This window comes from Panthera leo, chromosome B4, assembly GCF_018350215.1.
Source record: "Panthera leo isolate Ple1 chromosome B4, P.leo_Ple1_pat1.1, whole genome shotgun sequence".
NCBI classification, from domain to species: domain Eukaryota; kingdom Metazoa; phylum Chordata; class Mammalia; order Carnivora; family Felidae; genus Panthera; species Panthera leo.
The window spans coordinates 62,474-79,619 of NC_056685.1; the positions used below are offsets into that span (position 1 = coordinate 62,474).

The 17,146-nt window shown below is 38.3% G+C and overlaps 1 protein-coding gene across 11 annotated transcripts in view; it reads left to right on the plus strand.

The window, feature by feature from the left end:
• The window catches only part of ZMYND11 (zinc finger MYND-type containing 11), a 133,557-nt gene that overhangs the window by 45,159 nt on the left and 71,252 nt on the right, over positions 1-17,146 (plus strand). For 10 of the 11 annotated variants that reach the window (XM_042944712.1, XM_042944711.1, XM_042944709.1 and 7 more), the window contains exon 2: positions 13,630-13,764. In XM_042944712.1, the coding sequence (XP_042800646.1) occupies positions 13,649-13,764 (116 nt within the window). In that variant the 5' untranslated portion in view covers positions 13,630-13,648. Of the gene's footprint in view, positions 1-12,386; positions 12,717-13,629; positions 13,765-17,146 lie in introns of those variants that run through there. The other variant, XM_042944710.1, reaches the window with a different exon arrangement.

A 17,146-nucleotide genomic window follows, 5' to 3' on the forward strand; every position in this document is an offset into this window, starting at 1 on the left:
CAAATGTCCATTAACTGATGAATGGATAAAAAAGGTGTGGTTTATATATACAATGGAATAGTACTTGGCATTGAGAAAGAATGAAATCTTGCCATTTGCAACAACGTGGATGGAACTGGAGGGTTTTATGCCAAGTGAAATAAATCAGCCAGAGAAAGATATCATGTATTTTCACTCATATGTGGAACTTGAGAACCTTAACAGAAGACAATGGGGGAAGAGGAGGGTAGGGAAAAAAGTACAGAGAGGGAGGCAAACCATAAGGAACAAACTGAGGGTTGAAATGGGGGCTGAGGGGAGGGGAAAATGGGTGATGGGCTTTGGGGAGGGCACTTGTTGGGATGAGCAGTGGGTGTTGTATGTAAATGATGAATCATGGGAATCTACTCTTAAAGCCAAGAGCACACTGTATACACTGTATGTTAGCTACCTTGGCAATTATATTAAAAAACAGAATGGCAAGTGTCTGCTGGGAAGTGGAGAAATTGTAACTTTCACATGTTGCCTGTGTAATGTAAAATGGTGTAGCCACTGTAGAATACAGTTTCGTAAAATGTTGAATGTAGAATTAATGATCCAGCAGTCCCACTTCTGGGGATATACCGAAGGGAATTGAAAGCAGGACCAGGACACACACTTGTATGCCAGTGTTCATTGCAGTTTTTCACAGTGTCCAGACTACAGAAACCACGCACGTGTCCATCAGCACGTGAATGATGCCACTGAACTGTACACTTAAAAATGGTTAAGATGGCAAGTTTTATGTTACATATACTGCACCATAGTTTAAAAAATTAATACTACATACCCCAAACCTCTGAGTTGTAGATTTTTGGTGGGTGAAACAGAGTATGTGAATTATATCTCAATAAAGGTGTTATAAACAAAGGGTTAACCTCTATTTTCCTACATACATTTTGTTTTTTAAAGTAGTATTCTGTCAAATCCGGGAGTCTGGAAAGATTTTTTTTTTTCCTTACTAGTATAACTAATAAAATAATTGAAATACGTTTGTTGTTATTAGGAATCGTGATCAGTATTTAAATGGTGTTACTTTCTGTTGCTAAACTAGTATAATTTGCTTTAAATAAATCTGTTAGGAAATCTACTTCGAGTGTCTGTTTTGCCAGCTCTCCACATTCTATACTTGTTACATATGGAAATTGGACAGCAACTGATTGCTTTGGGGTATTTGAGGGAATATAGTTGCTCTTTAGTCTTGACACTTGGTAGCCAACCACTTATTATCATAGACTAGACTAGCTTTATTTCTTCTCCTTTTATTTTTATTTATTTGTTTAATTTCAGGGCTTGTTGGGGAATGTATTCAATCAGTAAGTGCTTATATTGTATACTTTGTGGTACAACTTGTTAAGGGCCTAAAGTTTGAAATATATGGCCTGCTTTTAGAAAACTTGATGTTGGGTAATGTATATAAAATAATTATGTAGCAATCAATAGAGACATGGAATTAATTGTAATTGTAGATTTTACATATGTGAAGTTGGTATAATAAATAATAACTGAATACAATTTAATTGTAACTTTAACTGAATAATAACTAATAATAAAGCCAGTTATAATAAATAAAATTGTGAGAGACTAACAAAAGACCAAACACATCAAAGAAACTAATGCTAGTGTAGATTAAAATTTTATGTATGATTAGAAAGGTAACACCGTTCATTAGAGAAGAAAGAAATCTTTCAGTAAACCATGCCAATGCAGTTGATTACCTCTCTGGGGTAACCTTCTTATATTTTACCCCACGGTTTCTGTTTGGGCATGTAAGATGCTTGGATTTGCCACTCCATCCTAATAACAAGAACTGAACTGAAAAACCAACAAATATACTGAGATTATGAGAGCAGGAAGGCCACAGGACAAATGGCTGCCACAGAAGTTGGAGAGGCAGAAAGGCAAATAGAATCAAAACTTACCAGAGCAGAAACCCACCAGCAGAAACATCTGCAGGAACCATTGCTGGGTAAGAAAACCTGAGTGTGACTGATGAACTCCTGGAGGCTCAGCGTGGACAAGTCTGAGTTAAAAATCCAGGGGGACCAGCATCATAGGGCCCCCCACACTTTTGTAAGACTTATCTCCAGGAGCTCTCCCAGGTCCTTCTAGTGAATATAGGACAAAAAATGCCCTTGTGGTTCCATTGCGACTGGGGTCAGGGGGAGAGGAACCATTTTAAAGTCTGCCAGAACATTCTGTTCTTAACAAGGCCTGCCCGCTAGAGAAAGTTTCACCAGAGCCTGACTGACCTAGGGAAGAGAAATACCCAAGTCCAGCTCACTCCTAGCAATCCTGTTCCACCTAATGGGGTAAATAAAAGTGAGAAGTACTTGTCAAGTTCACAGTGTATGGGCACAGGCTCACCAAAACACTGAGACTAATCCTGGGACTATAGAAAGCATTCCCTTCCCACATTTTACACTGAATTACTAAACACCTGCTTATGCAGTTCCTTTTACTTAGTACATTCCACCTCTCTCTCTCTCTTTTTTAATGTTCATTATTGAGAGAACATGTCGGGGAGGGACAGAGAGAGAGAGAGAGAGGGAGACACGGAGCTGTCAGCACAGAGCCTGACATGGGACTTGAACTCAGAAACCATGAGGTCATGACCTGCTTGGATGCCAGCCAACTCAGCCACCCAGGTGCCCCAGCGTCCACCTTTCAAAGGAAAATACAAGGCATACTCAAAGGCAAAACAAACACAGGACTTTAACAAGTATCTGAACCTGGGTCAACATGGCAAGGATATTGGAATTATCAGAACAGGAGGTAAAAAAAAAAAAACAAAAACCAAAAAAACAACTGATTAATAGGCTAGGGACTTTAATGTAAAAAAATAGAAAACATGCAAAATTAGATGAATACTGTAAACAGATGAAAAGTCTAAAAACACCAAAAAGAAATGCTAGAGTACAAACACATTGCAATGGAAATGAAGACTACTTTTGATGGGATCAGTAGACTGGACATGGCTAAGGAAGGAATCTCTGAACTTAAGGATATGACAATAAACTTCTAAAACTGAAAAGCAAAGAGCAGAAAGACTGAAGGAAAAAAAACATGCAAGGACAATGGGACAACTACAAAAGGTATATCATACGCAAAATGGGAAAGCCACAGGAGAAGACAGAAGAACAAAAGCAATATTTGAAGCATTCATGATAACAGATTTCCCCAAATTAATGTCCAACCAGATCAAGAAGCTCAGAGAATACCTAGCAGAATAGATGCTGTCAAAACAACACCTAGGTATATCATTTTCAGACCTCAGAAAATCAAAGATTAATCCTAAAGAAGCCAAAGGAAAAAAAACACCTTACTTATAAAGGAGCAGAAATAATAAATACATCAGATTTCTTCTCCGAAACCATGCAAGCGAGAAAACAGAGTGAAATATTGAAAGTATTGAGAGGAACCTCCCCCCCCCCCCCCGCGCCCGCTCCCCTCCATCACCAAATTAGAATTGTATATCCTGCAAAACTGTCCTTCCAGAAGTGGAGAAATACTTATGAGACAAACATTGACAGAATTTGTTGCCAGTAGACCTGCCTTGGAAGAAATGTTAAATGAAGTTCTTTAGAAGGAAAAGGATACATGTCAGAAACTCAAACATACATAGAAGATCATTGGAAATTGAGTAAGGGTAAAATAAACCTGTTTTTCTTATTCTTAATTGATCTAAAAGATAAGTTTGTTCCCAATAGCAACAATGTACTTTTATGTGCTTGTGTGCATCTAGATATTTATGTATGCTCATGCATAAGTGAAAGGAATGACAACAATGATAAAAGGTACAGAAGAGAGGTATTAGGAACATTTTGTTAATAGGTACTTCTACCTGTAAATCTAAATAGTGTTATTTAAAAATAGACATGGTTAGTTTTAAATGTATATTGCAATATTTGGGGCAGCCAGTAAAAAGTAACAACAAAAAAAGTAAAATTAATATGCTACTATAGAAAAAAATAGATGCATATAAAGTATTCAAAATGACAAAAGAGAATATGGGTGGAAATCAAAAGCAGGCACGGGGAACAAAGGCATAGAAAACAGCAACAAATATGATAGACATTAATTCAATTATAGCAAATAATCACCTTAGACAACATGGTTAAAATGTAACAATTAAAAGACGAGATTGTCAGAGTTAATTAAAAAATAGGACCCAACCATGTGTTTTCTACAAGAAATCCATTTTAAATATACACTAATAGTGGGGCGCCTGGGTGGCTCAGTTGGTTGAGCCTCCGACTTCGGCTCAGGTCATGACCTCATGGTCTGTGGGTTCGAGCCCTGTGTTGGGCTCTGTGCTGACAGCTCAGAGCCTGGAGCCTGCTTCGGATTCTGTGTCTCCCTCTCTCTCTCTCTGCCCCTCCCCTGTTCATGCTCTGTCTCAAAAATAAATAAACATTTAAAAAAATTTTTTTTAAATATACACTAGTAGATGAAAATAAATGGGATAGAAAAGCTAATACCATGCTGACACTAATCAAAACAAAGTTGGAATAGCTATACTAATTTCAGATGGAGCAGACGTCAAAGCAAGGAATATTAATGGGTATGAAGAGCATTATGTGAAGAGATTCATACTCAAAGATGGTATAACAGTTCTTAATGTGTATGTGCCTAACAACAGTGTGTCAAAGTATTTCAGGCAAAAACTATTAGAACTGCAAGAAGCGGTAGATGAATGCACTGGTGGTATATTGGAGATTTCAACACCCCTCTCAGAAATGGACAGGTGCAGTAGGCAGGAGATAAGCACACAGTTGAACTCAACAATATTAATTGGATATCATCAATATCTATAGACTACCTCATCCTACAACAAAAGAATATACATTTTAAGGTCACATGGATCATTCACATCCTCAGCCATAAAACTCAATAAATTAAAAAAATTTAGAAATCATACAATATCTGTTGTTAGACCACAATAGAATTAAAATAGAAATCAAGAGGGGTGCCTGGGTGGCTGGGTTGAGCGTCTGACTCTTGATTTTGGCTCAGGTCATGATCCCAGGGTAGTGGGATTGAGGTCCCATCGGGTTCTGCACTGAATGTGGAGCCTGTCTGGAATTCTCTCCCTCCCCCGCCTCTCTCTCCCTCCCCCTCTACCCCTCTCCCTTTCTTGGGTGCACTCTCTTAAAACAAACAAAAATTCAAGAAAACAGAAAAATCACTTTAAATCTCAAAATACTTCAACATTAAACAACATATAGGCTGGAAAAGAAATCTAAAAAAATTTTTTAGATTTGAATTAAATGTAAATGAGAATGAAAATATATCTTATCAAAATTTGTAGAATACAACAAAAGCAATGCTTACAGGGAAATTTATAGCATTGAATGTATATATTAGAAAAGAAGAAACATCTAAAACCAATATTCTAAGCTTCCACCTTAGGACACAAGAAAAAGAAAATTAAACCCAAAGTAAGCAGAAGAAAAGAAATAGCAAGAATTAAAGCAGAAAAATGAAACTAAGTAGGAAATCAGTGGAGAAATCAATGCAGTCAAAGGCTGGTTGTTTGAAAAGATCAGTAGAATCAGTAAGTCTCTATACAAGCCTTAGAAACAAAGACACAGATTATTAATCTAAGAACTAAAAGAAAAGCTATCACTACTGATCCTCTAGACCATAGAAGTATAGTAAAGGAATACTGTGAACAACTCTCTGCCCACAAACTTGATAACAGATGAAATAGATCAATTTCTTGAAAGGCATAATCTGGCAAGACCCCTGCAAGAAGAAATAGATAACCTGTTTACACCTTTATAAAAGAAATTGAATCAGTAGTTAATAACCTTCCAAAACAGAAAGCACCAGACCCAGATGGGTTCTTGATTTTTATGCATCTATTAAGATAATGTAATTTTTCTTTAGCCTGTTAATAGATGCATAAAAATCATTTGATAAAATCCAGCACTCATTTATAATAAAAACTTCAAACTAGGAATAGAAATTACATACAAAAGTTCTACACTAACATCATCATACTTAATGATGAGAAACACAGGTTTCTTGATGAAATCAGGAACAAAGCAAGGATATCTCTTCTTACCATGCCCTTTTCAACATGGTATTGGAAGTCCGAGCTAAAGCAATAAGACAAGAAAAGGAAATAGAAGTATAGAAATTTGGAAGAGAGAAAACTATTTTTGTTTACAGATGACATGATTGTCTACACAGAAAATCTGAAAGAATTGATAGGTACCTGGAGCTAATAATTATAGCAAAGTTAATATATAACAATATATAAAAGCCTATCACTCTCTTATATATCAGCAATGAACAAGTTGAATGTGAAGTTAAAAACACATCACCATTTATATTATCGCCCCCCAAATGGAATACTTAGGTATAAACCTAACAAGATATGTGTAAGATCTGTATGAGGAAAACAAAATTCTGATGAAAAAAAAAATAAGTGGAGAGAGAACCCTTGTTCAGGGATAGGAAGACTTAATATTGTCAACACGTCAGTTCTTCCCAACTTGATCTATGGTATAGATTCAGTGCAGTCCCAATAAAAATCCCAGGAAGTCATATTTTGGATATCAACATAGTGGTTCTGAAATTCATATGGAATGGCAAGAGATCCAGAACAGCCTACACAGTGAGGACAGGGTGGTATTGGTAAAGCAACAAATACATCGGTGGAACAGATGTCAGAGCCCAGAAGTAGACCTGCATAAATATAACCAACTGATCTTTGATAAAAGAGCAAAGGTAGTACGATGGAACAGATATAATCTCTTCATCAGATAGTGGTGGTGGGACAACTGCATCCATATGCCAAAAAAAAAAAAAAATGAATCTAGACACACCTTGTACCCTTCATCAAAATTAACTCAAAATGAATAGAATCATAGACCTAAAATGTAAAACTTCTAGAAGATAACATAGGACACAGCTTAGGTGTCCTGGAGTATGGCAGTGACATTTTAGTAACAACACCAAGACACGACCCTTGAAAGTAATAGTTGATAAGTTGGACTTGATGAAAATTAAAGCTGTGAAGAGAATGAGAGGACAAGCCACAGACTGGGGGATATTTGTGAAAGACACCTGCTACAGGACCATTACCAAACTGTACAAAGAACTTTTTTTTTTGAATGTTTATCTACCCCGAGAGAGCAAGCACGTGCAGGGGCGTGAGGCAGAAAGGAGAGAGAGAATCCCAAGCAGGCTCCACCATGCCAGTGCAGAGCCCGACTGAGGGCTCAAACCCACGAACCACCAGATTGTGACCTGAGCTGAAATCAAGAGCTGGATGCCCAACTGACTGAGCCACCCAAGTGCCCTGAAATGTACAAAGCACGCATGAACAAGTAAGAAGATGGATGCGACTAAAAAATGAACAAAAAATTTGAACTTACGTCTCACCAAAGATGAGATAGAGGTAAAAAGTAAGTGTATAAAAAGATGTTCAACATCCTATGTCCTAAGAGAATTGCAAATTGAAACAACATTAATTTCTCACTACACATCTGTTAGAATGGCTAAAATCCAAAAAACACCAATTGCTGATGAGAATGTGGAGCCATGGGAACTTAGTCATTGCTGGTGGGAACGCTAAATGGTGCAGCCACTTTGGAAGGCCGTTTTCTTACAAAACTAAACATGCTCCTAACCATCCAGCAGTTGCCCTCCTCGTTCTTTATCAAAAAAGCTGACCATGTACACATAGAAATCTTTACAGGGTTGTCGATAGCAGCTTTAATTCATAATTGCCAAAATATGGAAGCAACCAAGATATTCTCTAGTCCGTGAACGGATGAACTGTGTTATGTCCGTTCAATGGAATATTATTCAGCACTAAAAGGAAACGAACTGTCAAACCGTGAAAAGATACGGAGGAATCTTAAATGCATAGTACCAAGTGAAGTCAATCCAAAAAGGCCACGTACTGTATGAGTCCAGCTATAGGACATTCTGGAAAAGGCCAATGATGGAGGCAGTAAAAAAAAAAAAAATCAGTGGTTGCCAGGAATTGGGGACACGGAGGGATGAGTAGGTGGCACACAAAGGATTTTTAGGCAGGGAAACTATTCTGGGTGATACTTTGATGGTATATACTTGTCTTAATGTGTATGTGAAAACCCGTAGGGTGTACGGCACCAAGAGTGAACCAACCATGAGCTGAAGCATGGGCTTTGGGGAAAATACTGGTATGCCAGTGCAGGTTTCTTGATTGTAACAAATGTCATTTCTGGTTTGGGGTGTTGATAAGGTGGGGGGGGGGGCAGGTGCGTGGGGACATGGGATTCCTGGTATGTCCTGCTGAGTTGTGCTATGAACCTAAAACTGATCTATAACACAATGTTTATTAGTGTTACATTATAAAAAGTTATTCTCAGACGGATTAAAAAGTCAATGTTTAAAAAAATTAAAACACAGGTGCCTGGGTGGCTCAGTCAGTTAAGGGTCCAACTCGATTTCAGCTTAGGTAATGGTCTCAGGGTTGTGAGATTGAGCTCCATGTCAAGCTCCATGCTGGGTGTGGAGCCTGCTGAAGATTCTCTCGCTCCTTATACCACTCGCTCTCTCTAAAAAGCAAAAACAGAACAAAACCAGGGAAATACATTTGAATATTTTTTCTGACTTGAATGTGGAAGGACTTATAATCAGAAAAGTTCACATAAAAGAATTCATGGTTAGCTAGATTTCCATATAATTTCATTTAGTGTTTACTAAGAGAGAAAAGTATTTTAGGAATAATCTTAATATATAAAGACATTAATATCTAAATAGGAAAATGCTATGAATAGGCTATCAATGAAAAGTAATTTGAAATTACTAGTAGATTGTGGGAAAATTTCAACCTAACCTAAGTAATCAATACACATTATACAATTGGATTTAGTTTTAAGTTTCATGGAATATTTGATGTAAATATGTCAAAATATTTACAAAACATATTTGTTAGACAACATAAGACAAAAACCTGGACCCACTCACCACTGGAAGCAAACTTCAGAACACACTTGATTATGTGTGTCCTCCCAGTGTGGTCCTGTTGGGTACACTGTTTTCTCAGCCTCCCATTCTTTCAATTTCCTTTTCACGTTTATCACTTCTGCAATAAAAAGTTTGCCCATATATGTATTTATCTGCAAGCATTGTATTACTTAATTTTGCTTATTTTTAATTTCCTGATTGATTTCTCTTAGTCTCTTTTTTCCCCCGTTTGTAGCATTTGCATGATGTTAAAGAAGATACGGGGTGCCTGGGTGGCTCAGTTGGTTAAGCATCCGACTCTGTTTTGGTTCAGGCAGGTCATGATCTCACAGTTTGGGGGATCGAGCTTTGCGTCAGGCTCTGTACTAACAGCATGGAGTCTGCTTAAGACTCTCTCTCCCTCTTTCTCTGTCCCTCCCTTGCTCGTGCTTTCTCTCTCTCTCTCTCTCTCTCTCTCTCATAAAAAAAAAAAAAAAAAGATACACAGATGGAAGGGATTGCATTAAATCTGGATTTGTATGGGTAGAGAATATCAGTATCACCTGGGGGCTTGCCACAGTTACTTGGACCAACTCAGACCCATTAGGATGGCTCGTATCAAAACCAGAAAATTATAAGTGTTGATGAAAATGTGGAGAAATGAGAACCTTGTGCACTACTGGCGGGAAAGTAAAAGGGTGCACCTGCTGTGGAAAACAGTTTGGTGGGTGTTTAAAAAATAAAACATGTAATTGCCAGTTCACATGGCAGTTATGCTTCTGGGTATATCAAAAGCAGGATCTCAAAGACATATTTGTACACATGTGTTCATAGCTATGTTATGTGCTAAACGTGGAAGTAACCCAAGTGTTCATCACAGATGAGTGGATAACAAAATGCAATGTATATGTGCAATGGAATAATATTCAGCCTTAAAAAGGAAGAAAATTCTGTAACCTGCTACAACGTGGGTGAACATTGAGGACATTTTGTTAAGTGAAATATGTCAGGTACAGAAGGACAAAAACTGTCTAATTCCACTTCTAATTCCATAATTCTAAGGTACTTAGATTCGTCACAAAGTCGAAGTAGTACAGTGGGTGCCAGGCGTTGGGGGAGGAGGGGAAGTACTTAGGGACTAACGGGTGCAGAGATTCAGTTTCACAAGATGAAGTGAGTTATGTGACTGGATGGTGGTGACTGCTTCAGGACATTGTAGATGTGGTTAATGCCAGTGAACGTACATGTAAAAATGGTGACGCTGGTTTATGTTATGTCTATTTTACCACAGTAAGAGAGATTGGGGGGAAAATTAGTGGGAAGTGTTTGGTTTTGTATTTTATTTTTTTAAACTATAAGCCTCTTGAGAATCACTTTCTGAAGGAGTTCATCTTCCGAAGGGGAGCCGAAAAGATTGAGGAGGTTTTTTTTGTTTTTTCTTTTTTTGTCTATCATGTCCCTCTGAGGCCACCTTGGAAGGTAGATGAAAGATGAAGCCTGTCCCTTCTTAGTGGAACTGATGGATCTTCTGAGGAATTTATAATTATTTGCACAAGGCAGTAGTATGTCTGTAAGAGACATATTAAAAAATTAAAATATGGAAGAGTTGAGTTTGCTTTAGTGTGATCCTAGAGGAAAGGTCAGTCAGAGACAGTTGCATGGACAGTTGCTCAAGTCCCAGCAAGCAGAGGGCAGAGCACAGCTTAACCAAGGGGACCAAGGTCCAGTGTTTCGGGCAGACTTTGGAATTTTGAGGGGTTCAGTTTAGTAGTAATATGCATTCAGGAGAGAGGGCTGCAGACTTGGGTGTGTTCACATCAGTGAAGACCTTAAATGAGAAGCTGTCTGTACATGGGAACTGAGACACTCATTTCCTAGGATTTTATTGATGAACAGACAAATTGCTATCTGTTTAATATCTAGCCACGTTATTAATCACGTTAAGTCAACAACAGAAGGACTTTTATCTGTTTTACTGCTATATTGCCAGAGCATCTATAACAGGCATGTCTGAACTATGTTACCAAACAATGATTTTAGATTTCATAAGAAGGAAAATCTCTGGTTGTACTTTGGTGCTTTTATGATGTGTCTCAGACATCATCGTGCTCTCCTTTCATGGGTCTGTGTTCTTTGCAAGGCTCTCCTTGGGCTCCTGAGTGTCTTCCTTGTGATGTGTGTACCTATGTTGACTCAGTTCAGGCAGATCTCAAAACTCTTTGGTTTTAACTTTACGTGTTTTCTGAAGTGTGTGCTGCTTAATTCTTGAGTCTTGAGTTTAACCATTTCTAGCAATTAAGTGACCTCACTTGTAGAGTTTCTGCTATTAGTGTCCCCACTGTATTCTTTTGGTTGTTATGTCATATAAATAGTTATATTTACTATATGGCGTTATTTTAAAACACTAGCTTTGGTTTTATATATTTCCTGTAGTTCTGAATAAATCATTCTTAATTTTTCATATATGTACTTAGAAAAAATGCAAGTTAAATTACATGTTTACAATGATATGATTACTTACTACTCTTAAACCCTTTGTGTCACATTGTCCTCTCTTTTACTTCTACATGTCATAAACCTAATGAGATCTAACAATTGTATCTTTGCTTTAAACAGCCAGTTATCTTTTAAAGAAATTAAGGAAATTCCTCTTGTGTTCCCCCACATATCTACCATTCTGTAGTGTTACCTAATCTAGAAGTAGTGTCCCCCTTGTGTAGATTCTCCTGGCATGTATTCTGGACCATGTTGGTCCTCTCTGACCTTACAGTAGTTCATGTATATATCAAACTTCCTCTGCCAGTTTTAGGCCATTTCTGGCAAGGACTACAGTTTTTTCATTTTTAGATAATTCAGTGTATCTATCGAGCACAGAAAATACTTACTTTTTTTTCTTTTTTTTTCCTTCTTTTTTTATTTTATTTTTTTTCTTTCAATATATGAAATTTATTGTCAAATTGGTTTCCATACAACACCCAGTGCTCATCCCAAAAGGTGCCCCCCTCAACACCCATCACCCACCCTCCCCTCCCTCCCACCCCCCATCAACCCTCAGTTCTCAGTTTTTGAAAATACTTACTTTTAAGTATGTAAGTAGGGTTGAAGTAGTGTGTTTTTGACTGAGCATCTGTATAACCTGACAACGTATAGTACCATAGTTCACCATTAGATGTCACTCTGTAACATACTTTACATTCTTGCCAGACAATTCCTTACCGAAACGCTTGTCAGATTCAGAAAGTTGGCATTGCTTAACAGCGCACTTATACTGATACATAGTGGTTTCTCTCTAAACACACATTCATAAATTATAATTGTTACTACCTTTTAATTCTACGTCTAAGTCTGTACTGAACCCAACTGATTTTCCTTAGTTTTCTTTAAAATTTGAATGCTGGCTTTATTTTTTGCTTATTTTCTATGTGGAGCAAAGTCTGCAAATATTACAAGTAGTGGTGGGAAGAAGTAGGATATTCAAGAATACCTTCAAACGTGTTCAGAATTCTTCTGTTAGTAATGCAATTTGAAAAATACCTTATTCCAGGAGGCTGACTGACCCCACACTCATGGGCGACTGCTGGTTTTGTTTGGGTGTGTCAGAGAAAGAGGGAGAACGGACTTGGCTCTGAAGAGAAACGTAGAGGCAGAGAACACGGAGACCTGTAGGCTCTGCTGGCCAGTCCTGGAACACAGGAAAGTGCCAAGAATGAGATTCCTTCACTCATTCCCACCCTTACAAGATAGGAAAGGTCAGGTCAGGGGGGGTTTGATGTTCACCTTATCCCTAAGGTGTGACGATGTAGGGATCAGGTGTCTCAGGGCCGAGGACACTGCTGACAGTCCAGCCCCTCTGTGCCCAGCTGGGAGTCCAGTTGTATGCATGAGCCTCTCCTGCAGCACTGTTGCTCAGTCGTGTTCCCCGCACACCTGCCAGAACACAGCCAGTGACCATTTTCCTCACTTCGCTCAGAATATTGAAATTTGAATGAAACAGCGATGTTGTTTCTGAGTGATACAATGAACAACCCCCCCCTCCCCGCCCCCGCCAGCCCAAGCATGTGAACATTCACGCAGATGCGGATCCACCCATGTCCTCTGGGACACCAGCTCCCAGCCTTTCACACCTCAGCCAGAAATAACTATCTTACAGTTTCTGTTTATGGTTTTATTTGGAAAAAAAAAAAAAAAAAGAATGTTGTCATTTATCAGCATGGTTTTATAAAATTCAAAATTTAAAACCCTGAGTATAATAAAATACCAAAGAATAAGGACATTTGAATCCATTTATATTGATCTGTCAAATTATACACAATGTATTATCAAAAAATGAAATTTTATGTTCTGCTTTTGCTTTAGAATAAGATATGCATTTTTTTTAATACGTTAGTATAGCATGACTACTAACCCTTATCGGGAAGACCTTTTTAATTCTTTGGTCTTAAAATGACATTTTTTAATGAAATAATGAAGCAAATGACAATTTTTGTGAAGTAATTGGTAATGTCGGTGTAGAAAATACAGTAGAAAGGGTGTCATACTCCATACTACAGTAGTGTCCTCACCAGGAGTTAGGACGTGCTGAGACTGTTACTCACTTATACTGATAGAGGTGCATCTTGTAATCCATATATTTTTTCCTTATGTTTTTGTGTATTCCTACAGTTAAAGAAGTGAACAGGTCATGGCACGTTTAACAAAAAGACGACAGGCGGATACGAAAGCTATCCAGCATCTTTGGGCAGCCATTGAGATTATACGGAACCAGAAGCAAATTGCCAACATTGACCGTATTACAAAGTGAGTAATTTAAGCAAAAATATCCTTGTGAAGTTTCCTATAAGATTTTTGGGGGGCAAAGGTCTAAAACCAACTTATTTATTATGCTCATCAAGGCATTACAAAGTAACAGTCGCTTTTTGCCTTATATGTAACTTATTAGAAAAATAATACAGAAGCATAGGCAACTTGTGTTTAGATGTTTTGTAAAGAAATATTAGAGAAGTAAAATACCAGTGTGTACTACTTACAATAGCTTTTTAGTTCTCAAAGATTTTTTTAACTCTTGGGAACAGATCTTTATGTCTTTTTTATCAAAAAGGCTTTGCTTTTGCGTAAACTGTCTAAAACCAGTGTGCTGTTTGTTGAGTGTTCACTGTCACACACGTTGGTCCCTAGTCCACTAACCAGGACTTTCTGACCATTTCATTCTGTGTTTTGGAAATTACATTACTTTGGTAGACCAAGATTCAGGATAGACAATTATCAGAATACTTTATGAATTCTCTACTTACCTGTTATATACTGATTATAACAGTCTTCAAATGGAACTTGATTTTGTTCCTTTGTTTCTCTGAGTATTTTTAAGGGAATAAAGCTCAATCCATCTTTTTTTAAATGGTTGAATGATATTTTTTGGTAATTTAGATAGAATTTCTTTATTTTCTACACATTCCTTAGATGCTATGTGTAAAAGTGGAAACAAGTGATTTACAGAAGTTCATTTAGTGCTTATTTTTGCCTTTATTAATAAGTAACAAAATTGAATACCACATATTTTTGTCTCTTACCTACATTCTGTTAAAGATTATAAAGTTTACTCGAGAGGGCAGGGACCAGAGAAGGAGAAAGAATAATGCCATGTGTTGCTCTAAGTCCGCATTTAAAGTTGCTATGTACATGTCCTAGCTCCTGAGGGCCACTAGCATAAAAATATTCGGTAACACTTGTATGGAAAATAAGAATAAAATAAAGAGCACATTGTAATTAAATTCAAATTAGCATGTTTTTATAAAACAAATAATTTGGGGGTGTTTTACAAAGTATAGGTTATAGTGAGGTGGTATTGGCATAAAAACATGTTTTCAAAACCTCAAGAATAACAGCCATATGTATTTTCCTGTGGTTGGGATTTTTTAAAAACATAGTTTATGTCTGTCAAAATTACCTACAGAAGGATGTGGAAATAAGATGCTGCTCTTTGGGTTTAAATTTTAAACTTCAGGTCATCCCAGTTTGACAGAACTGTCCCGGTGTTGGAGGCGCTTCTTCCTCCCGGGGCCGGCACCTGCTCTGGGAGCCTTGGAGGCGTCTCCTGGTGCCAGGCGTCCATAGTTGGACCGCGAAGGTTGCCGCTAGTTGATGGCAGTGGTGGTGCAGGTGCCGCGCAGGTGATGTGACATCTGTGTGCGTTCTCGTGAGAGAGAAGAGGTTCGTAAGGAGGAGCGCACACCGTGTCGTGCCCTTTCTGCATTAGGGATTGTTGATAAGCATTCTCTTTTCTCCCTTTTCTGTCAGCTCAGCGTTCAGGCTGCCAAGGCTGACTTTTCTCCATGACCTCAGGTCCGTAGATCTTAAGATACATATGAATAAATGTATTCACCTACCAAAAATTATTGTTTTATTAGTGTCATCTACAGATGAAAAGAAATTAACCAGCGGGTAACTGTTTAAGAGTGGTGGCCGGTGTCTCTTCCACTTCGTCTGAGGGGACCTTCTTCCTTTCTGTTACGGGTGCGCTTGATGGTACAAAGAAGAACCAGACAACACTGTTTCTGGCACAGCCTGTGTGTCATTAGTTTCCTACCAGGCCATCAGCCCCAAGGAGGAGCTGTCTGCCTAACCGCCTGGCCTGCTGCCTTAGCTCCTGGGTTGAGCTGGTGTCCTTGTCACCACCCTGGCCAAGGCAGGTTGGGAGAAGCATTGCCCCATGATAGGAAGACAGGTGGCTGTTCTGTATTCTAAATAGGTAAATACTTTTCAAGTCTTAGATTAACTTAAAATCGAGTTGCTCCGCTTACTTACAGCGGAGGCTGAACATAGAGTTACCTTTTAATTTTTACACGTATGGCGAATTCCTGATGGCTGTAGCAGAGTTACTGCGAAGAGGGCATATGTGGTCATCAAGGTCCTTCTGTGTTATGTCTGGTGATGGACTCCATTGTAGGAATGGAACCTGTCTTCAGTCAACACTTTTTAACAGTTTTGGGCTTTGGGATCATGGTTCTTTATGATATTTTGAAGCCTGGCAAACCCCAGACACTGTAGTTAACTTCTGTGCAGTGTTTTAGTTCTGCTTGTTTTTGTTTCTGTTTGAAAGTCTCTTTGAGGTCACCTTCAATCTAAAGGTTTTCATTCATCCTTGTTGTTGTTTTCCTTCGCAGTTTATTGAAGAAACTGGTTCATTTGCTCTAGGTTTCCCACAGTCTGGCTTTTGCTGGTCGCATCCTGTGGTGTATTTGCTTCTCTGCATTTTGTGGAAATTGGTAGTTTTCTGGAGGCTTGGGTGAGGTGAGACTCCTTTGCAGTAGCATGTGGTCCTACCAGGAGGTCATATGCCCATTTCTCATGCGTGAGATTGGCAGTCGTGATGTACAGCGAGTAGTACCCGTAACTCATTAAGGATCATCAACAGGATTACTTCCATAAGGATGTAAACTTGCCTCTGCATCCTGTGTGGCAGCCCCATGGTGTGTCCATGTCCAAAGGGAGAGTAACTGACTCTTTCCCTTTATTTGCCAGTGTTTAAAATGGCATCCTCTCCTGGTAACCAGTTAGTTTTTTTAAAGGGCCATTCGGAATTCATGTGTTTAAATACTTTTGATACGTTTCAGTCCATTTCTGACAAAATCCTTATTTATGCTCAAATTTTTCCATCTTTCACCAGTTGGAGCCTCTCCACATTGACTCCTAAAGTGGCTTTCTGCTTTTTCTTGCAACAGGGTTTTTCAGGCTCATCTGTTTTATACCCTTGGAACCATTGATTTCTCCAAGGGGCTCTGATTTCCTTCACTTAGAAATTGTATTTCAGAAGCATGTCTGGCCCTCAGTGTGCTCACTGCTGCTTGGTTGATCTTTCCAGGCCTTTTAGAGGGCAGAGGAAGTATATATAATTTTAAGACAAAAGAACACCCTATTAATGAATACTGATATTTTCCATTTGAATTTATGACTACTAGTTTTTCCCAAACTCTTCTACCAAAAATGTTTCTCTCTTCTTACATAGTAAAGACATCATGAATCGTAACTAGTCGGTTGTTTTATCCAACATTATATGTCAAGCTATTGCAGAGTAACCACACCAACACTAAAACCAATAAATAGTGTGTTTGATGGAAACCATCTAAATTACTTTACCCATTGTTTTCAAACAGTTGTACTGATTCTAACCTGCCAGAGGTGA